Genomic DNA, 24262 nt, shown 5'->3' on the forward strand with positions numbered 1-24262 from the left:
ATGAAATCCATATAGTTTTTGAAAAAAAAAGGACCTATACTTTATTGACAGACCTCGTATTTTTGGAAATACATCACAGCAGCTGCAGATGCTAAGAAAAACAATTTTGGCCTCCAAACAGTCAAAAATCATCTTTAAAATTGAACTGAAATATATTTAAGTTGCACAAATTTTCAGTGATTTCTATAAATTTGTGGAACTTTCAGAGCTACTGAAAGCTGCAGTTCCAGGTGGCTGCCAGCAGAGGTCAGGACAGACCAACAGTTTTGTTAGTCCCTTTAAAACCTCAGTTACTGGTCTGGCAAGGGTTTGAGGACTCGGCTGCATGTGTTGCATGATGATGGTGTTGGCAGAAATAAAAAACAAATCATCTCTTAATGTCTCAGAACATTTCAGACAAAGTTTAACACTGATGAGCAAATGAGTTGCTGTTGGTCCAAATATATTTAGAGAATAGCAGTTTTGAAAACAACCAATATGAACTTTTAGTGTTAAATATTAACTTTAATTTGATTTAATTACATTAAAATCAGGTTGAATTAAATCCTGAAAGTTGCCCTGCACCTTCTGGAAAAATTGAATCTGTTTTTCTCTCCCATCACAGTCACTGTGTTTTAGGGGGGGCGCCGCTACAGACATGTCATGCACTGCAACTTTTTTGTTGTTGTAATTATATGATCTATATAACTTTTATCCGCTGCTGTGAGATAATCAATACCACAGCTGATTATCTAATGACCTCTGAACCCTTAAGAACGGTCATCTGGTCACCAGATTTACCTGTCATTACCTCCAAAATAAAGCTGACAGTCAGCATGACGTCCTCACATTGAACAATTTAAATACAGTAAAAGCACCGACGGTGTCCAAATAGATATGTATATATATATATATATATATATACACACACACACGAGGGTAGGCTGAAAAGTTCTAAGGCTCCCCATGAAGGAGTAATGCATTAACTGCATTATAGTGAGCCTTACAACTTTTTAGCCTACCCTCGTATATATGGCCTGAGGAGAAGGAGCAAAGCCAAAGACCAAAACAAACGGCCTGGGGCCCAGATCATTTCAGGGTTTGTTAGGTTTCCTGTTGAACCATCAAACAAAAAAAAAAACCCCCCAAAAAATCACAATGACCTTTTGTCATGTCAAAAATTCTAATTAATAAATCAAAATAATTGTGTTATTTGGATAATTTGTGTTTTATCAAGAAAGAAACAACAGTTTGACTCATCTCAGTTGTGGAGATAAATGAATGTTGGTTTAACTGGTTCAAAACTGGTTTGTTATTTTATACAGATTTTCAGTATCTCAACATTTTATTTTCCTTTTTTTTTAATTATCATTATTATATTGATTTAAATGGCTTTAAACTAATAGTAATGTGGCTTAAAGAGGTTGTTTATTTTATTTTGTTAAACTAATCTTCCTCAGAACCCGTTCAGGATAAAATGCTGCTATAAACATTTTATTAAGCAGAGGGTCACCCCTCTGAGTCTGGTCTGCTTGAGGTTTCTTCCTCAAATCATCAGAGGGAGTTTTTTCTTACCACTGTCGCCTGTGTTCTTGCTCTAGAGGTTGGTAAGGTTAGACCTTACCTGTGTGAAGCGCCTTGAGGCAACTTTGCTGTGATTTGACGCTATATAAAATGAAATAAATGGGGGAAAAAAAATTATATATAAACAATATTTAGCCTGAAACGGCTCATTTCCATGACATCAAACACCTTTTTCTGGAGTGAGACGTCCACTGTGCTGGGCTGCTCTTTATATGACACGCCCAGTCAGACCATGGGGCGTGGCCAGCAGCAGCTCAAAACTTGCGATTCACAACAAAAATTTTACGTACACACACAAAAAAAATTACACATCTGCATTCTCTTCACCAGAAGCTATAAAGATGTGTGCACACGTGGTCCTCTACGTGAAATCTCAATCATTGTCATTTCTGTGTGTCAGTCGTAGTTCACAGATCATCATCTCGTTTCTGCTTCAAACTGCACTCCAGTTATCTACCTCAGTGCCAGATATCTAAAGCTTTTGTACAACAATCATTTCCACATAAATTCAGCATTATTTCATAACAGAAGATGGAGGAAGCAATCAGAGTCACAGCAGCATGTCTGGTGAGTCTGACTCTCCGAGTCTGACTCTTTACACCCAAAGCAGTCAAAGGGAATAATGTGATTATTAACCATCAGATGACAAAGTAAAACCTCTTAAATCATTCTTAAAGTCAGTTTTAAGCAGAAACAAGGTGATAATCGCTGAATCGCAGCTGACACTGAAATGACGCATGCATGGTGAGGGCAAGGGGGACCGATTTTAGGGGGGGGATTGACTGGTCTGTGACACTGGGAATCAAAGCACAAAACAACAAACTGCAATAATAAAACAATAAATGCCAATAATAAAAAGTACACTGTATAACAATATTTCAACCCCAAATTAACGAGGTGATAATTCAGAAAACAACTCCAGTGTATTTTTTTCTCTTCAAGAAGAATTTTTTTTAATAGGTGAAACTTACACACTGGAAAACACACTATGTGCACAAGCCTGATGTCTGCTCCCATCTTTAGTCAAGAATGGATGCAGACACGCCTTCAAAGACACACCCTCAAGTACCCATTTAAACTTAATTAAACTTTCTCTAAATCCAGACCTGTTTCTGAAAGCAGAATATCAGCAAGGAAACAATTCTCTCTAAACCCTCGTTCTCATCTTACAGCTTTCTCACACATATGACAAAATGCCTGCATTTATCTGGAGTATATAAAAAAAACTGCACATAGACGTGTTACTTGTTGCAGATAATAATTGACATCATGATAAAGTTACAACAGGAGGATCATGATCAGGAGGAGTTATTTGTTTCATTTTGTTAATGTTAAAAAAATTAACTTATATATGACCCTGTTGGAAAGTTGTTTTAAAAAGACCCTTTTAAGCCACATTTCAAAGGATTCTGATGGCTTGAAAACTGAATAACATCTGAGTTTTTAACATCTCTGCTTCTGAAAAACATCTGTCATTTAAGAGATTTCCGACTCATCAGGTGGTGAAGAAGCTTCACAGATTGTTTTAACACCGCTCAAGTCCTAAAAACTTTGTCAGGCACTTTTTAAACAACAAACAAACAAATACTGATTAGTGTCCCACCGTTAACAGGGACAACAAGCCAAAAATCAGTTAGAAAATATACACAATTGTAGCCAAAATATACTAAGAGGACAAACAAACAAACAACCAAAAAAAAAAAACCTTTTTAAATGTGTACAACAACCCAAACACCGAATTCAGTTTTGATCATAAATATCTTTAAGCTTAAATACAAAGTCTCAAAAAATGTCATCTCACTCATTTACAAACTTTGCGCTTTTCAGGAAGAGGAATAACGCGACACCAAACACTTGCACAGTAAAATACCTCCTGATAAAATCACCTCCGCTGATTTCTGATTATATTATTTGTATTTTTTTCATGAAACACTTTGTTCTGATTTCATGTTAAAAAAAATTTAAACCACATTAAAAAAAAATCTGCATCTACTTTCAGTAAGAAATCGGTTCAACTGAATCAAATAAGTAAATAAATAATTGTTCTTTAGTTTATGCTTTTTCTTCTTCTGCTCACAATGTGCTCTCTTCTCTCGCTTTCTGGATTTTCCACTGTTTTATGTAAAGGTCAAATTCTGAGATTGATTGGTCAACAGATCCACAGGACCTGAAACCCCGTGTCGGACCTGTCAGAGTGAGAAAAGTCTTACTGGGAAGGATGGCACCACGTGCTGGTTTCTGGAAGCTCCGCCCCTCCGCAGCTCATGTGAGGAAGGCGTGTTTGGCGGCGGCCTCGTCCACCAGAGCCTGGACAGTGATACCGACCTTCAGAAGACCTTTCTCCTCCAGGATGTGGTGAGGAAGACACAGTTTGTCCTGCGAGAGAGAATTTAAACAGCGACAATGAAGGTGTGAAGCTGAAAATATCAGCGACGAGTCCGCCGACGGGAAACGTCAGAAATTCATTTACCGCCAAGACCATAAACACATAAATCTGGTTCCAGCTTCTTAGATGTTAAGTATTTTTGCTTCCAACACCTTTATAAAAAAAAAACAACACAAATCACAAGAAAATAAACATCAAAGGATCTAGTCACACGAGCAATTCAGTGTTAAGTAAAATATCAAATGACATAATGAGATACATAATTACCAGAAAATATAACATTTTAAATTATTTCACAGTAAGGTAACTTAATAATTATTTAGTGAATGAATATTTTTTAAAAATCATATATAAGTCAGGGGATGGATACATGTACATTCCAAGTCACTGAATGCGTTTTGGACTTAATTTCCACCAGTTCCTTAAGAGATACACACTGTGTGGTCCTGTACGGTAAATGTGTCTGGAGTAGGACCTTCTCAGAAACTGAGTGACAGTGCAACTAGTGAGAGAAGCCACCAAAACACCAAGACAGCTCTTAAGGACTAATACTGGCTTCTGTGTGTGTGTGACTGGAGAACCTGCACAAGCTTTGTGTTCTATCAACAGCTGTGCAGCTTCACAGTAGAACAGAGAATCATTTCAACTAGTTTATATGTCATTAAAAAAGTTATGACGTGAAGCATTTTAATGTCCATAAATGTATAAACATAAGTCTGAACCAAAAAGGACTGAAATGACACAGCAGACAAAGAGCCGATGGCATCGTTCATCTTTATTACCTCATTTACTGTCAAATATACACACGTGATAAAAATTCACCCTGTGATGCATAATTTTTCCACAAAAGCAAAAAGCTTAAAAACAAACGTGAAACTTCTCAGCGACTGAATGAACTGACAGCAGAGTAAAGTAGAGGAGCACTCTGACCACGTCAATAATAATAATAAAAAAGTGACAAACTAATGTTTTTTTTTTTTTTTTGCTTCTGTGCATTTTTGCAACATTAAAATTTCTTGTCTGAATTAATTCAGCCAACCAGGTGCTTACACACAGTTTTCCACAAAAATACTATTTTCTAAATTCTCCAGTGGGAAAATTCATTATTTTCTAAAGTGGAACTGATGAAAACTATCAGAGTTTCTGGCAAATTATTCCTGTTAAGCAGCTCTGAAGTGTGTCCAGCTTCAGCGCCATTTCATAACGGGCCGAGCTAAAAACCTGAGTTGTCTCGAGGACGCGCCGCCTGACAACACGGCACAAGTCAGAAAAGGCTGTTTCCCCCGTAACTCAACCCAGTGCAGCTCCGGGAAGACATACTCACCCCCGGATCACCAGGGTGATGCTGAGTTCACACACTGAGTGGAGAACAAAAACCGTCAGACTGTAGGCGGCAATGTGGATCGCAATTAACAATAATTTACATCTTTAGAAGCTACAAAAGAGTTTTGGCATTTTGACGGAATCTTGAAACTTTACAGTTTGTGAGGTTATAGGTGAATTTCTCTCTGTAATATCACACAGATTATTCACGTTTACCGGATTAAAACTGGGCGTCTCTCTGCACTTATATAATCCACCTCTCGCTGCCTGTCTTTTCTCCCGTTAAAGACAAAACATCTGGCTTTTCTATGTCACTGTATCAGGTGGTAAAAGTTGAAAATTCGGTACTTTTCATGGTAAGTGCCGTCATGGTGTCCGGTTTCCACGTCAACAGCCAAAGGTGGCGGAATTTCTGTTGGCCTCTCATTGAAAACAACAGAGCATCCGGTTTACCACCTGCCGATTACAGCCGACGGTATAACGCTTCCCGTGCACTGGGTGAAAATTAGACAGCAGCCTGCAGTGAGCCGACACGAGTCACCCCAAACCAAGCACGAACCAAACAGAGCTGGTGTCTGAGTGAACATGTTCAGAACCCATATGAGCAGTGGTGGGCACAGCTAACCAAAAAATTAGCTTTGATTAACAGATAATCAGTTACCTGAAAAGTTATCTTTTATAAAGCTAAACCGATAAACCACCCAAAAATTTATGAGAACCTACAGATAACCAATAACTTCCAGTTATTGTCTCCGGTACACTTGCAACTACTAACAAGCTCATTTTGAGTTTTAACACCACGATTGCTTCTAGTAGCATCAAAGGTGACAACAGACCCAAACAATGAGTCAGCACTTCTGTCTTTGAGTGCCCTGCCCCCTGCTGGAAGCTCCTGTTTACTACATGGCTTCTAGCAGTGAAGCAGTTGAGAGGAGCAGCGAAGCTAACTGTCTACTCAAAAACAGCGTTGCCGTGAGTCCGAGGTCTTGGAAAATAAAGCAGTGCTGACTTATGGTTTGGTTTATAAATAAAATTAATACTGCGAGAATAACTCCATTAATGTCAATTCTGTCATTTGTACAAAGTGTAATGTTGAATAATGCACTAATTCCGAAGTTTTGTAACAAAGACAGATGGCAAAGGATTATGGGTAAAATGTGCCTCCGCTAACACTGATTGGTTGTCTCATTTATTCTGTGTAAACCAACACTTTAATGTGAGGTGTGTCATGTGTTGGTGTTTACAGATAAATGTGCTTTTGTAAAATATGCCATTTTTTATAAAAAAAAAAAATAGGCATTTAAAAAAAAAAACAGGTTGTAATTAGATAACCATGTGACATAATCGGTGTCAAAATAAATAGAACACTGCCAACTACTGCACGCTCAGTACTTAGGGCGAATACTGCCATGAACACTACTGGCCAGCAGATGGCAGAAGAGACCGTGAAAACTTGCCAAAACAAAATTCCACATAATCTGTGTCTGCTATGTTTAAGATGCGTGGAATTTAATAAACGCAAACTGAATTTATCTTATATATATTACTCTGGAACAAAGATGACAGACAGTGTTTGACATAAGCAGGACTCTAAAATAGCAAACAGGAATCAATTGCAATGATTCCAATTGAAAATAATGGAGGAGAAAACAAACACAATAACATCTATAAACCCAGAGAATATATTCACGAGAGTTTTAGGCACAATATACAAAGAGTTTAATGCTGTTATCTGTGTGGAGCCTGATCAAAGCATCTCAAATGCATTTCTTCTATCGTGAATGTACTGACATTACCCATAATGCACCTGGGCACAGCATGTCCACACTAAAACCTTCAAAATTAGTGCATTACTTTAAAACTAAAACATATATCGGATATTTTCACTTTATAAAACTTCAGATGTGACGTTAATTTAAATAACTTGTCCGAAATTAGTTTGGTTAAAATTTTAACCATAAGTTAAAACTGTATGCCTCTGGATGACTTGGGTGATATTGCCAGCGTATCAGTATGGGGTCAAAAGAAATGAACCACTTCTCCTTTGCCTGCAGAGGATAGAGCGGTTTCTTCTAGAACCAGCTCTCCTCTGTTTACGGAGGATAGAACTGCGCATCTACTATAAAACATTTAACAGGTAGGTGCTTAACTGATTTTAGATTTCATAGATGTTTGTAACTATTTAGCTTTGTTTACCACGTCTGCACAAATACGTTAGAGGTCTAAAACTTATCAATCCAAACCAAAACTTATCATCTTCGATAATTAGCGGTTAACGGATTAGTGTAACTGTGCCCACCACTGCATATGAGTTTATCCAACTGTAGAAGCATTTTTAGGTCCTTATTTGAACTGTGTATTCTCTGATGAACTATCAAGTGTCCTGATCTGAACTATATGTCCTCTGGTTGAACTAACAGGTGTTCAACCCAAAAAGGGCTCTATTAGTCACTCGGCCTGTCAGGTACTTTCCAAGTTGGCAGCAGAGTTGGCTGATATCCCAGCAGTAATAAGCCCGCAGGCCAGGTGCGGTGGGTCTCAGGCCAGCTGCACCTGTGGCAGATGGTGTTTTTTTAAAAAATCAGTTGTAAATCCTTCAAGTTTTAATGGGAGCGTTTGTCATATTGAAATAATGACCTAAAACCTGCTTAGGGTTCACTAGAGGACGCTTCCAATAGAAAACCATGTCTTGAGAATAAAATAAATAAAAAAAAGTCGGAGGAGGAGCGATGCCCGCGGGTCTCCAATATATAGATGAGCGCGGTTGGCGCATATTCAGTCTCTCTAGACGGCTCAGTTTGTAGAAGCTCTGTTTCGGATGCTTAGATAAACTTAAAAACTCTGCATTTTGTCTTGCTTAAGGCTGAATTATTCTAAAGTGTTGTGTCCTTTTCTTGCAAACCACCTGCAATCAGTTTTGTGTTATCTAAAGAAGACATCCTGAGACGACCAAAAAGAAGGACCACGACACAACCTTTACAGACTTGTACTGATCAGGTGAGCTGTATTCAGGGAAAATATTTCAAATAAATAAAAACTCACTAACAGCATTTATTTTACTTTTCTTAGCATTTCTCTTCAGTAAAACATTACATTTAACTCAAAATTACAAAAGGCAAAAATGCTAATCGTTAATCTAAACCACCGTGATAAAGTATTTTTTTTAGGATGAAACTTCTCTAAAGCCCTTTAACAATCTAAAGAAAAAAACTATGTTGGACAGCTATCAAACTAAGTACTGTATTTAAGAGAAAAACATTTTGGGGCGGGAGCATTCTTTTCTCGAGGCTGTTTTAATCCCGTGGCATTGCTGCCCCTCACTGTTTCAACAACAATGTAATCAGACTGAAACTTTGCAGCGCTATTTTCCATTTGAACATTTGTGAAGGCGTCTTCTGTCAGACATGGACACAAAAGTTTGAAATATTTACATAAATTAAGAGAAATAACAGATTTGAATGCTTAACTATGACTTGTGTTGGCTCCTGTCCATCTAAAAAAAAAAAAAGACGTTAGAAAAGAATGAAGATATTTTCACACAAATGTCGACTTGGCAATTGTGTGCTTATACAGCCACCGCTGCAAACAAACAATTGCAAAAATACAATTGTTAGTTGCTAAATAAAGTCATTTTAACTGTGCAGGAAAAGATGTGCAAAATTTCTTATTCTGTGGTTGCCACAGTCAATATGTGCTAGAAGGCTTCTCGGGTTCATCCAGGGTTTGTTGCTTTTAACGCAATCCAGCACCCCGGACCCTGGTCAGGATTAAGAGAACAGACGGCAGCTTTCAGTTTATGATCTCCAAACAGATGTCGGGTTAACGTGGTAGGTAAACAAACCGTGTGTACAAAACAAAAATCACATTTAACACCCAGACAAAAATCTCTGTAACCATTTATACTTTTTCAGTTGGGGTCTCTCTGTCCAGTGGAGGTCTCAGGTCTACATCCAAAACATAATCAGGATGCTGGTGACTTTGTGTCACCTCTGGATCCGTCGTTTCAGGATTATTTTATGTCAATTCGGATTTTGTGCTGCACTTCATGTTGTCAGAGAAAAACAGACTCCCCATTCTGGTTTCATGGATCCTCCTCTCATGCCACATTCAGGATCTTGACACTTTAAGACGCATGATTAAATAACTTCATTTGTCTTCGAGTTTATAATAAACTGCTGTCGTTTCTCAGTTTCTGAGTCAGTTAATCATCACATGACCTTGGTTCATGAGGTTCAGAATGACAAACCAAAAACCTGCACTTACGTTGTCTTCAGGTTTTCTCAAAGGAAAGGAAAATAATACATCAGATCCAAACTGGAAGGCTGGAGGAACTTTAACACAGACCAGCTTCAAATTAACCTTAATATACAACCAAAATCTGAAATATTACTAACACCAAACAAACTGAGTTTCTGTGGAATTTTTGTTTTGTTTTTTTTGTAAAAATTGAGGTGTACAAATAATCCTGTGATTGTTCGATCTTGAATTTTTGTTGTCAACTTTCTGGAAGACCAGTTCAATGTTGACAGAAACGTTAACAAACCTACAAGAAGTAGCAATAATCTTGCAGCAATCAGAAGAAAAGAGAACTGTTAAGGACACCTGAACTCTACACAGTATGAAAAAAAATTACTAGCCAAGCTAGTATGCTAACTGGCCAAGCTAGCTGGCCTGCCCAGGCATCATTTATACTCAGCTAGGTTAGTTAGCTAGTCGAGTTGCGTTTACACATAAGCAAGACGTGTTACGAATGTCATTTTTCTGTCATTCGTGACACATTCCTGACATTCTTAATGTGACTTAACCCATCTGAATAGGTTTCTTAATAGTGCGTGTTGGTGCGTGATATTCTTGATATTCGTGGAGCATGTTTATGCCTGTCAAAAAAATCTTCCACGAATGTCACACACCATCTTCATTTTGTCTCACGTCGTGAAGGTCGCAACTGAGCATATTGATCCGTCTTGATGAGTATTGATCCTTAATAGAACGTGACAACGTTCGTAGTGGTTCCTGTGATGGTTCTTGAAGCCCAAACTGTCCCGCGTTATTACGAAGTGACACAGAAACTGTCAAGTTTTGACACGACTTGTAACGCGGTGTCACATTTCACTGCGCGCCACGACGGATCAGTTTTCTGCCACGTGTGCACAATTAAACTCGGCTCCAAATGTTGGTCCACAGTTCCTGCTGAAGCTTCTCAGGACACTCCTGCAGGTGTTCCACCTGCTGTTGTAACCGATGAGCGGGAGAACGAGTCTGAGCCAGAGGAACCAGAGGAGCGAGAGGAGACTCACGTGCTGCCAGACATCTCTGCACCTCCTCCAGTCCGGTGGAGGAAGAAGCGCGCGCACAATTAAACCCTGCTGCACAACATCCAGTTTGATTACTGACACCATGTCGGCTAAAAGTCAAATTTCAGTGCTCTTCAGCGCGCTCCTGCAGGTTTTCCACCTGCTGCATGTGCCTGATGTTTGGGAAAATGCACGAGACGAGAGCCGCATGAAGCCACACATATGGCGCTGTCCTGCTCCTCCTCTCTGCGCCACTCCATGGCACAGAGCCCAACTACGCATGCAGTCACAAAGTTCTTCTGAAAAACTGGAGCGATCTGAATTCGGTTGTATGAATATGGGTGTGTGTGTGTAGAGACAATTCACCTCGTTCACAACGTGACAGAACTTAATGAGCGTGTAACAACGCAGAACACTATTCTTGACCATGCGTAACAGTTCCTGATAATTCTCCGGCAACATGTTCCATTAATCGTAACGCGTGGTAACAGGTTGCAGCAGTTCCTGAGGACACCTGACGCCTCTGCTCCGAATAATCACATTCGTGATCAGCAGCCAAGAATGTGTACTTCGTGGCATTCGTGACTTGTCGTCGTTATGTGTAAACGCAGCATTAGCAACATCGCAAGCCAAATTACAAAAAAGAAAAAAGTGCTTGTTTGTAGCTACAGAGTCCAAATGCATAAATCCTCGAGTCCGAGTCATCAGTATTCAAGTCCAAGTCTGGTTTTGAAACAGGTTATACTCATAAAGAGCACGTATTTAGCTCAGTTTTTCTTCTTTTTCTTCTCCTTTTTGTGCAACAGCTAGCTTTCAAGCTAGCTTGCTAGTTAGCCACTTTAACTTGCTCCCGTAGCTCCCGTTGCTAAAGTTTTTATCATGCTTAGTCACATGTGGCTAAATTTTTGACAATGATTCAGAATGACTACAATACGCTGTCTTCCTTTTGGAACCTTTGTCCAATACATGTCAAAGTTGGCAATTAGCTCGTAACAATTGCAGGGTGATGAACGGTGCACTTGTGCCGCCGCTGTGGAATGTTTTTATTGCGAAGGACACTCAGGAATGGATGCACTGATGAGCAAACAATGGGTTTTGATGATAATAATAAATACTCACACAACTACTTTGTTAAGGAAGTGTGTAACAACATTTCAAAGTTTTTTTTTTTGCCTTATCCACGCCAACGTTTTCACCAAATGTCATAATTAATTCATTAAAATTCCAAAAGTTTGGTTAAATTCTCATTTAGTCTACTTCAAACACATTTTTTAAAACTTGAACGCTATAAATTAGTACTGACAAATTATTGTAGCATAAATAAAAAGCAAGTAGGAGGAGCCAAGGCAGAGAGAGGGAGGGGTTGTCAGGTGACTGACAGGAAGGAGGCTGTTGTCTCGGTTACGTCAGCTCACTCCAACTATAGGCCACAAACAGCAGAACAAGGCAGAGGATGTGAACCAGGCTTGAGCCAATAAGTTCCCAGATTTGCCAGGATGGAGGCGGGGTTTGTGTGGTAACAGAAACCAATGACGGAGTCTTGGGCACTGTGCAGGGGGCGGGGCTAGGAGCTGGGATCGTCTCTTCCAGCGTTCTGTCCAGAGAGGTTGTTTCCAAGGCAACAAGCCCCTGAACCGTGGCACAAACCGGCTGCAGGTGGCGCTGGATGATGTCATAGGATGAACAGAGGAGAGACTGGCGCCCCCATTAGGAAGGGAGGAAAAAATAAAAAAAGTGGGAAAGAAAGAGAGAAAGAAAAAGAAAGAAGAGGGAATACATGGGTCATGGAAGGGAGGAAGGAAGGACAGAAGAGATGAAGCACAGGAGGAAGTGGGTAAAAATAGGAAAGAAACAAGGGAACGAGTGAAGGATGAAGGAGGTAAAGGAGTGCAGGAGTACAAAGGTCAAACATGAGGCAAAGAAAAGAAAAAAGGAGATAAAATGAACACAATGTTTTTGACCAAAGAAATGGAAAGTGGGACAGAAGAAAGGAGAGGTGAATGAAATATTAAAAAAACAAACAAAAAGAAAAAGAGTCAAAGACGTAAACAAAAAAGGAAACAGAGGAGGACAAAAACAAACAAAAAAAACAAGACAGAATAACATCATGGGAGGAAACGAGGAGTGTGAATATGATATACGAGACAAATAAAAACAAAATACACAAAGAAGAAAATAGAAAATAAAACAGAAGAGAGCAAAGAAGGAAGATGTGTCGTCCAGCCAGAAAGTAAAAATAAAAAAAGGAAGAAAATGCAAGAGGTTAACCAATGGGCAAAGAGGTCAAAGGTCAGAGACAATAGTGTGAGCTGGTGGAGTGAAGCAGGTGATAGTTGCCGTAGCAACGAGCAGGGATGCTGACCGAGAAGATGGAGGGGAAACTGGACCAGAGCCGTGTCCATAATCCACATCACAAAATGTTGTCATACACACAGTCCAACAGGGACTTTATGACATCACAGTCAGTCATTTCTTGTTTTGTTTTTTTTTTAAGATCTCCTCAAGCTTATTTTATTTCTGAGCTGACAACTGCAGCATTATGACTTCCTCTGAGAAATGCATTGTGGGATTGTCTACGGGAACTAAATCTGGATTGAATCCTGTCACAGCTGCCTCAGTGTTCCAAATTAAAGAAAAAAAACTGGTTACAATCAGTTAATTAGACCTTTCAATCAAATCACATGATGCAGGCTCCCTCAAATTGTTTTCCAAAAATGAAATTAACCAATCATCATGGAGCTACAATTGCGGGAACAACCCTGCCGACCCTTCAGTCCATTGACCGAGCTGGAGTCTGTCTCAGGATAGTGAGCAGGCACTGGCCGAGGCTAAATTATAATCTTATCTGTAGAGGAACGTGGCTGCTTCTCAGTGGACAAGACAAACCTATGAGTAGACGATTTAATGGAGCACAACAGATGTATCAGTTGTCTGATAATCTCAGCTGATATGAGCCCTGTATTATTTATTTATTTGCCAAAATGAAAACTTTTATTTCACAGAATAAATGACGCAGAAACACACTTTGGCTGTTGGAAACGGCATCATTACATAGATTGTCCAGCAGGAGGCAATCAAATGGCAATGTTGTCAAGAATGGTTGGGACCCCCATCACGCCCATTAACAAGAGACAGAGGCAAAGCGAACAGCTGTCATTCATTTTCAATCTGTGTGGGCGTTTTACAGCGACAAGAGACAAGTGGTCTCTATCCCCCAGGTAGGTGCAGACGAAATGGACCATTCTATTTTATGCAAATGCTGAGGGATGTGATGGCAGTGTGACATACATTGGTTGTTGGTTGGTTATACATATAGTTATTTATAATAAATGTAATTTTTAAACTGTAAAACATCAAATGCCTCAATTACATTTCTTTGTCATAGGGGTTTGATGATAAAATGTTCGCAATCACTGGAAGTTTTTATGTATATATCGGCAGATATATCCGTATCAGAAAGTTTTTACTCCCTAATACGAGTATCGGCCCCCCAAAAATCCATACCGCCGGGGGTCTACTATTTAGACTTTGTACAATACTGCCTCCTCATGGATTTACACCACCGTGAAGACTTAGCTACCTGATTCATCCTGATCATACAATGTGGATTTCGGACACAGCTCAGGTTTTTCTTTTCCCAGCTATATCTGCTGAGGGAATTGAACCTGCGACCCAGACAGACATCCATCTCTCCCAGTGAGCAGGCCCTGCAGAGATGAAGGGACTGATGGGAGAGCCAGTGCAGTCGGCCAGCAGCGCCTTAGGCCAGCATGTTAGCTTGCAGAAGCTATGAGCACGTTAGCTTGCAGAATCTTTTTTTTTCCAGCTGCAGCTAGTTGGCTAATTAGCAACATCTACACAGAGGCTGCGGACAGCAAGAAGCAGCGATGGAGGGATGAAAATCCAGCTGCATTCAGATCAGATCAAAAGCTTTTACTTAAAACATCTAAAACCCACAAAGGCAATACCAGCAGATATACGCAACATCAACAAACAATAAAAAATATATATAAACAAACCAAAAAGACCACATTTAAAATGATCAACAAAATCCTGACAGACGTAGATACAAAAGATACAAAAAGTTCTAAAATGTTTTTTTAAATGTCAAATGTACAGTCAGTGATTAAATGTGGCTGACGTGCAAAAGCATTATTCCTGCTAACACCATGTTAGCATCACAGCTATGTTACATGGGTTGTGTTTTGTTTTTGTGTGTGTTAGTGAATGAAAGTAGAAATAAATAATCGCTTCACCAATAAAAGTATTTCCATGTTTAGATTTGACCACCAAACTACAAATGTATCCATGACACTGTATCACAAAGACTAACAAACACTGCGTAACAACACACGGTAAAATGAGTTATTTTAGTCCTCAATTCCACTTATAAAAGGAAATGACAATAATTTATTGTAAAATATATCTAAACAGTTTATGTTTGAAGTCGACCCACAAGCTACAGTTTTTTCTTCATCAGTAATAATAATAAACAAGAGCAATTAAATTAAATACAGTTTGATATGATTTTAATTCTAAAGTGTTTTTAACATGTTCTAAATGTGCAGAAGCTTTTTATTTTTAACTCCTCCTTGCCCGAAAATGTAAGACAAAGGTCAACATTTTGACTTTGTGTCATAATTATTTAAAAGGCCATAAAACGTTTTAAAAATCTCATAATTATGAATTAAAAAGTTGAAATTCTGTCTTTTTATTCTAAAATTACAACTGAAAAAGTCATCTCATAATTAAGGCTTAAAGATAGGAATTTTGACCTTTTAAGTCAATTATTAAGTCATAATTATAAGATAAAGTCAAAAATTTTCACAGTCATAAGTATACGAGGTCTGTTAGAAAAGTAACGGACCTTTTTATTTTATGCAAAAAATATATGGATTTGATTCATATGTTTTTACGTCAGCCAAGCTTGAACCTTCGTGCGCATGCGTGAGTTTTTCCACGCCTGTCGGTTGCGTCATTCGCCTGTGGGCAGGCTTTGAGTGAGCACTGGTCTACCCCCTCTCGTCGTTTTTTCATTGCGAGGAAATGGCGGAATGATTTGGGCTTTGTTCCATCAAAATTTTTTCAGAAACTGTTAGAGACAGGCAGCTGGAAACCATTCGGAAAATTCATTTGGCTTTCGGTGAAAATTTTTTGGGCTTCACAGAGATTAAGGAGTGTTACTACTGCTTTAAGGACGGCCCACAATGGCGCACGGCCCGCCGCGCTCCGAGCCACAATCAACAGGCAGAAACGACCATTTCATTTCTAAACGGATCGCTGTATGGCTCCGGGACCATCGTGTGCAATTTCTCTGGTTATCACAAGAGCTGGACATCAGCCATTTTCCGGCAGATTTCACTTTTAACAAGAGATTTTGTCATGGAAAGCCGCATGGAGGCTTCGCGCGTCACGGCGGAGCCGCTGATGGAGCGAGACAAAGAACACCTCCGTTTTGGAGTGTCAGAGCACAAGTTGGGACATGCCTATCTCGGCTTTCAGTGCTTACCAGTCGAGTGAGTATAAGAGAAATTGTGGAGAGCTGGGCATGTCCCAACTTGTCCTCTGACACTCCAAAATGGAGGTGTTCTTTGTCTCGCTCCATCAGCGAATCCGTCGTGACACGCGAAGCCTCCGCGTGGCTTTCCATGACAAAATCTCTTGTTAAAAGTGAAATCTGCCAGAAAATGGCTGATGTCCAGCTCTTTTGATAACCAGAGAAATTGCACACGACGGTCTCGGAGCCATACAGCGATCCGTTTAGAAATGAAATGGTCGTTTCTGCCTGTCAATCGTGGCTCGGAGCGCGGCGCGCCGTGCGCCATTGTGGGCCGTCCTTAAAGCGGTAGTAACACTCCTTAATCTCTGTCAAGCCCAAAAAATTTTCACCGAAAGCCAAATGAATTTTCCGAATGGTTTCCAGCTGCCCGTCTCTAACAGTTTCTGAAAAAATTCTGATGGAACAAAGCCCAAATCATTCCGCCATTTCCTCGCAATGAAAAAACGACGAGAGGGGTGGACCAATGCTCACTCAAAGCCTGCCCACAGGCGAATGACACAACCGACAGGCGTGAAAAAACCACACATGCGCACGAAGGTTCAAGCGTGGCTGACGTAAAAACATATGAATCAAATCCATATATTTTTTGCATAAAATAAAAAGGTCTGTTACTTTTCTAACAGACCTCGTACAATGCTAAGATAAAATTTAAACTTCTGAAGTTAGATTTATGAGATTTCAACTGAAATTGTTTTGGCTTTTTAAGTAAAATTTTCTGAATTTTTAAATGGTAAATGGAATGCATTTATATAGCACTTTTCCATCTGCATCAGATGCTCAAAGGGCTTTACAATAATGCCTCACATTCACCCCGATGTAAGGGTGCTGCCACACAAGGTACTCGCTACATACCGGGAGCAACTAGCGGATTAAGGACCTTGCCCAAGGGCCTTTAGTGACTTTCCGGTCAGGCTGGGATTTGAACTGAGGATCCTCTGGTCTCAAGCCCAATGCTTAAACACTAGACCATCACCTCCCCCAAATATTTAGTGTGTCATTATAAATTTAATGTAGTATTTAATTTAATATCTCTAGTTTAATTTAGTATCTCATTTCACTTTAGTCTGTCATAAAATTACAACACAATTTTTCAAAATTAAAACATCAAAATTTTCACTCTTTAGAATCATAATTTTAACTCAGAATGATAAAACTTTGACCCAGTATCTCATAATTACAACCGTGGATTTTATTCATGTGTCATTCTTTAATTGTCGCTATCCAAACAGAAAAAAAATCTGCTGCTTCCAAGCTCCAGAGGAACCTGTTTACGACACAAAATAGCACAAATCGAATCGTGGTTCGACTCTTTGATTTGATTGATGGAAGAAGCTGAAGCCACAGGCAGCGATGACAGCAGTGATGAACGTCAACGGCATTAATGATTAAAAGTGACAAAAAAGGGGCGGGTAGGAAAATTAAACTGAGAAGAAGGCTTGATGGTTTTCACGTTTTTTTTATTTGGAGAAAATCTTCATCAGTCAGCTGCTTTTGCTGAAGATCTTCCTGGAAGCTTTTAGAAAACAGAAAATATTTGAATGAATTCGTCAGAGTAAGAAAATAATCTATTCACAAATTATTTTAATCCTGAATAAAAATGTTCTTCTCCAGACATTTATAGCTAAGTATTTTTTGGTTTGTTTATTTGTTTAAAAACGTGAATCCGTTAGCCTTCAGGCGGCTCTGCAGGTTAAAGGTTAGCATCCTGCAAAAACATGTTCGGTGTGTGAAACATGTTCTTTCATGGCGCTTTATTTTATGGTCCCATATCGGCAACATTATGTCCAAACACACTGTGTGTTTACTTTGGTTCTAACGAGGCTGCACTCATTTTTAATCACAAGAAAAACAACAATAAAATAAACAAATTATCGTTTGGTTCTGTGCGACTGCGACAATCGCACTGTACAAGAAATAATACCAACAACAAACTCTCCAATATAATTCTCAATTTGGATTTAAGTGGAAATCTTTTTCGAAAAATAGAATTTTAAGGTTTTCCTCAAAAATTAACCTAAAAATAATCAGCTATTTGTAAACTCTTTTATGCATTATTATTTTCTGATATAAGCTTAAACACTTTCAATTAATGAGATAAATTCTAAAACACGGATGTGTTGGGTTTAATTAAAGTGCGGTTTATAAATATCCACATCAGAAGAATCCATTTAAATTTGAAATTACATCAACTGGAAAACAACAGACTCCAAACGTTTTCTAGTGGTTCTACAAGTGAATTCTTTTTACCAAAAAAAAAAAAAAAAAAAAAAAAAAGACTCCAAACCTTTTGTAGTGGCTTTGCAAGTGAATACATTATTTTTACACAAAAAAGACTCAGAACTTTTTCTAGTGACTCTACACGTGAATAAAGTATTTATTTTTTTTTTTTAGAAAAACAAAAAAACAAAACCAAAACAAACAACAAAATACACACTCACAACTCTTTCTAGTGGCTCTATAAGTGAATAAATTATTTTTACAAAAAAAAAAAAAAAAGACTTCTAACTTTTTCTAGTGACTCTACAAGTGAATAAGTTATTTTTTACCTACCCCCCCCCCCCCCCCCCAAAAAAAACACTCCAAAATTTTTCTAGTGGCTCTACAAGTGGAAAAATGATTATAATTTTTAATCAAAAACACTCCAAACTTTTTCTAGTCCTTATACAAGTGAATAAATTATTTTTCACAAAAAAGCCAAAAACAAAACAAAACAAAAGCCAAACAAAAAACACTCCAAATGTTTTGTAGTGGCTCTACAAGTTAAAAAAGTTTTTTTTTCCCCACACAAAAAAGTTTTAAAACTATTGTAATGGCTTATCAAGTGAATGAATTAAAAAATGATGTCCTTTCAAACAATAACTTTCCCCTGTAATTATTAAGAGAATATGGGACCTGCAAAATAAAGTGTGATTTATTTATTTATTTATTTTTTGCAGGAGACTGAGTTTCTCTGGAACCTCTGATTGATTATCAGAGACATGAAACTGGACAGATTTGTGACTGAAGGTGTCCTGATAAACTGGGGGTGTTGCCAGGGTTGCAGTTTTACACTTTGTGCCATTATCTTTCTGTTACTTTTGCTCCTGGCTGCAATATAATTAGTTTTTACATAATTACTTGCATGTTTGTGGCTTCTGTTTGACCAATAAACAACTAATGGTTTCAAATTAGTGATTTTGAAAGAAATGTGCAGAAATGTGATAACCACCCCCAATTCAGCACATCTGCAGCAGCTGCACCGCCCACAGAGGCATGGTATTGGGACAGGGGTGTGGTTATGTCTTACCTCTGGAACACCAATTTTTCTGCATGCATCCAAGAAGTTCTCCACGTTTCTCCGACATTTGGCCATGCTGAGTTTGGGCTGGAAACACAAATTCATACAAATGAACCACAACTCAAAGCAACACACACACACACATACACACACACATACACACACACACACACCATTGTGACTTTCGGTGTCAAAATTATATTTTTAAAGTCAGAATTTTGACTTTTTAAAAATCTCATAATTATGACGTTTAAAGTTGAAATTTTGTATTTTTATTTTATAATTATAAGCTGAAAATGTAAGAAGCTCAAAGGCAGGAATTTTGATCCCTTACCTTCTAAAATTCAACTTTCTAGAGAGAAATTTGTACTTTCTGATGACATAATTATGAGATAAAGTGAAATTTTAACTATCCTATTTATAGGATACAAAGATAACATTTCAACTTCTTAAATGAGATTAAGACACTATAAAGTCAAAATTTAGATTTTTTTTAAGTCAAATTTCATCTCAAAATAATTGAATATATTATTTCATTTAATATCTCATTTGGTAGCTCTAATGTAATTTAGTATCTCATTTTCACATTTTGCAAATAGTTTCCCGTCTCTCAGATCGGCTGACCAGCTGCTCCTGCAAGTGCCGGGGTCGAAAATTAAGCTCGGGGGGGGGATCCCTTTTTTTGGTTATTGCTCCCAAAGTGTAGAACAGTTTGCCTCGGTGTTAGAGAGGCACCCTCATTAGTAATTTTTAAAGTTTGTTTAAAAACTTATCCTGTTTCACCAACAAGGCTGAGTGTGATCATGTTTTATCCCTATTCAGGACTTTTGGGGTCCATTGGACCCCATGGAAATTGCTTTCTCCATACTGTGCTCACAAAAGTCCTGAATAGGGTTAATTGCATTTGAATTTTATTTTGTGGTTCTTTTTTATGACATTGTGTTTTAATTTGTATTATGTTTGTAGCGTATAGTACCTTGTGTCAGCGCTGGCTGTTTTAAGGTGCTTTATAAATAAAGTTGGTATGGTAAAGCTCCAAAGGAATCAGCACGAGTCAAATCTTGTACACACGCACGCGCTCACACACACTGATACTTCACAACGCGTTAACGGTTCGATAAGCTGACAAACTATTCTCATAATCGACTATGTAGCATAAAGTCAAAATATATAAACATGGACTCAGCTGCACGTGTTAACGATATGATTCGATACCAATCACGATAAAGTATTACGTCCTTATGCACGTTAACTGTACAATAATTTAAACCATACTAAAGATTTGAAGTAAACAAATCATTCTGACACATTATTTGTAAAATATTCAACATTATTATCACTTTACCGGGGCGTTGCTAAGCCGGTATCATAGATTTATGTCGACGGTATCTGACTATACCCGCCCGCTGTGCGTAAACAAATAACGTCATAGCGCGCAGCCCAAGAACTGTCAGCAGAGGGGAAAAAAAAACCAAACAAACTGTCTGCAGAGGAAAAGATGAAAAGGCAAGAAGTGTGTTTTGGTCCCAATATGGATATTCCAGATGATTTTCTCATGGATAGTACGACAATGAACAGCAGCTAAAGCAGCCAGCTTGATGAGGACGCACTGTTGAATTTGAACAGCAGCGCGCGCGCCAGGTGACAAGGCAGAAGTTAAGTGAGCCAGCTTTTTATGTACGCGTTATGTGTTGTGTATCTCAGTAAAAAGTGATAATAATGCAAATAACATGCTGTTGTCGTGCGGTATGCATTTTTCTGAGTCCCTCCATCCATCCCGTTGCCCGCAATGACAGTTATTCACCCTCGTCTAACTCGGGCGAATAGCTGTCATTTTGGGCGACTGGGCATGGACGTCGGGCCTCTTGAAAATGCATACCGCCCTCCAAAAGCATGTTACTGTATTATTATCTGTTTTCTATGTGCACATTTTTAACTGATTTGCTAACTGACAGATATAATCCAGTGGATTTACACCACAACGCACTACTAGCAGTCAGTGGCGAGCGGCTCTTCTTACATCAACAGCGACTTCTGTGTGGGCAGCACAGATGTCACAGAGAGCAGATGTGTGACTAATTTCTATTTTTAGACCATTTAAAATACGTTCTATAACCCCAATTCCAATGAAGTTGGGCGTTGTGTGAAATGTAAATAAAAACAGAATACAATGATTTGCAAATCCTCTTCAACCTATATTCAACTGAATACACCACAAAGACAAGATATTTAATGTTCAAACTGATAAACTTGATTGTTTTTGTGCAAAAATTTGCTCATTTTGAAATGGATGCCTGCAACACGTTTCAAAAAAGCTGGGACAGTGGACACTGTGTTACATCACCTTTCCTTCTAACAACACTCAATAAGCGTTTGGGAACTGAGGACACTAACTGTTGAAGCTTTGTAGGTGGAATTCTTTCTCATTCTTGCTTAATGTACGAATTCAGTTGTTCAACAGTCCGGCGTCTCCGTTGTCGTATTTTGTGCTTCATAATGTGCCACACATTTTCAATGGGCAACAGGTCTGGACTGCAGACAGGTCAGTCTAGTACCCGCACTCTTGTACTACAAAGTCACACTGTTGTAACATGTGCAGAATGTGGCTTGGCATTGTCTTGCTAAAATAAGCAGGGACGTCCTGAAAAAGACGTTGCTTGGATGGCAGCATGTGTTGTTCCAAAACCTGGATGTACCTTTCAGCATTGATGGTGCCATCACAGATGTGTACGTTGTCCATGCCATGGGCACTAACACACCCCCATACGATTACAGATGCTGGCTTTTGAACTTTGCACTGGTAACAATCTGGATGGTGTTTTTCCTCTTGTCTGGAGGACATGACGTCCATGAGTTCCAAACAATTTGAAATGTGGACTCATCAGACCACAGCACACTTTTCCACATTGCATCTGTCCATTTCAAATGAGCTCAGGCCCAGAGAAGGCAGCGGTGTTTCTGGATGTTGTTGAAGTATGGCTTTTGCTTTGCATGATAGAGTTTTAACTTGCACTTGTAGATGTAGCGAGGAACTGTGTTAACTGACAATGGTTTTTTGAAGTGTTCCTGAGCCCACGCGGCAAGATCCTTTACACAATGATTTTGGTTTTTAATGCAGTGCCACCTGAGGGATCGAAGGTCACGGGCATTCAATGCTGGTTTTCGGCCTTGCCGCTTACGCGTAGAAAGTTCTCCAGATTCTCTAAATCTTCTGATTATATTATGGACTGTAGATGATGGAATCCCTAAATTCCTTGCAAACGAACGTTGAGAAACATTGTTCTTAAACTGTTGGACTATTTTTTCTCGCAGTTGTTCACAAAGTGGTGCTTAATGCCCCTATCTTTGCTTGTGAATGGCTGAGACTTTTGGGGATGCTCCTTTTATACCCAATCATGACGCTCACAATTAGTGTCCTCAGTTCCCAAATGCTTATTGAGTGTTGTTAGAAGGAAAGGTGATGTAACACAGTGGTAAACATACCACTGTCCCAGCTTTTTTGAAATGTGTTGCAGGCATCCATTTCAAAATGAGCAAATATTTGCACAAAAACAACAAAGTTTATCAGTCTGAACATTAAATATCTTGTCTTTGTGGTGTATTCAATTGTATATAGGATGAAGTGGAATCACATTTACAAATCATTGTATTCTGTTTTTATTTACATTTTACATAACGTCTCAACTTCACTGGAATTGGGGTTGTAAATAAATGTTCATTTAACTCTGATCCCGAGTACAAGTGCCAACGTAATGTGTTACAAAGATCTGAGACATACCACGGCGGGAGAGGGCACGTGGATGCTGGCGACGGAGCGTGGCCGGATGTGATTGGCGAGATGACAGAGCACCACGCCATCCATCAGCGAGGAGCCGAGGTCTTCGGGGAGGATGACCTTCAGTCTGCTCTCGATGCTCTGATGAAAAACAACAACACCACGCAGTAAATAAATTATTTATGGTTATTATGTACAAAATTCAAGCTTGGAATACTTTCACCAGAGGTGAGATGGGAACAATGAAAATAAAATCAAGATTTTGTCAACCAAATACAAAGTATTTCATTTTAACATTGTAAAACAACACAAAAATTAAAAGAGGAAATTGTTGATCAGTTTCAGCGTTCCTGTTCGCAGCAACTCAGACACATAAGGAAAGTCTTACATCTCGAAGTTGCTCCATGAGCTCGAGTTCTTCTCGGAGCTGCTCCATCTTTCTTCTCATGGTGAACTGAGGATCCACCGCCTCCAGGCTCCTGTGGCTCCGCAGGAACACTGCCCCCCGCAGGGTAGAAAAACAACAGACAAGGAATGTCAGACTGTATGACATCACAAAAACAGGGCGGGTCAACACTGAAGCTCAACAATTCATCCACTCAAAGGAAAGGAGGTGAGGAAAAGACATGAGGAGAGAAGAATCAGGGATGAACCCACCAAAGCACTGTTATACATTTCCTGAGTCTAATTTTGGCAAATGGTTAAAATCGTCAACATGTACATAAGGATCACTCATGTTATAAGAAAGTTGCCCAAACATAGACATATAGAAACACGTGTCTGCATGTTACTGTAAAAAAAACAAAAGTACACAATCTGTAAGTAACTTTACTTTAAAAAAGAACTATGCAGTTATCTGCACCGGCATGTAATAAATTATTAAACATGCAGTGGTGACCTTGTTGACATCATTTCACTCACTCACTCATCTTCAACCGCTTCCTGCAATTAAGGGTCACAGGGGTCAAACTGCAATTTCAAACACACCTGCTCCCAATTTCCATCATGCATGGGATGATAAGACTATTCCCTGCAACAATTTCAGACATGTCCAGCAGGTGGCAGAGGGGCATGTGGAGAATAA

General features: G+C 39.0%; 1 protein-coding gene across 5 annotated transcripts in view; it reads right to left on the reverse strand.

Annotated features, from left to right (window-relative positions):
• Positions 1-1350: 1350 nt before the first annotated feature.
• The window catches only part of lrch1 (leucine-rich repeats and calponin homology (CH) domain containing 1), a 141955-nt gene continuing 119043 nt past the window's right edge, over positions 1351-24262 (reverse strand). For 3 of the 5 annotated variants that reach the window (XR_004564694.1, XR_004564693.1, XR_004564695.1), the window contains 5 exons: positions 23567-23676; positions 23182-23319; positions 19413-19490; positions 11870-12261; positions 3833-3939 (listed from right to left, as the gene is read on the reverse strand). Coding sequence is in view for 2 of the 5 variants with exons in the window: in XM_034185780.1 (XP_034041671.1) it covers positions 3826-3939; positions 19413-19490; positions 23182-23319; positions 23567-23676 (440 nt within the window). In the remaining 3 variants the exon portion in view is untranslated. Of the gene's footprint in view, positions 3940-11869; positions 12262-19412; positions 19491-23181; positions 23320-23566; positions 23677-24262 lie in introns of all 5 variants that reach the window. The other 2 variants (XM_034185780.1, XM_034185781.1) reach the window with 1 other exon arrangement.

The sequence above is a fragment of the Thalassophryne amazonica genome, chromosome 14 (assembly GCF_902500255.1).
Source record: "Thalassophryne amazonica chromosome 14, fThaAma1.1, whole genome shotgun sequence".
NCBI lineage: Eukaryota > Metazoa > Chordata > Actinopteri > Batrachoidiformes > Batrachoididae > Thalassophryne > Thalassophryne amazonica.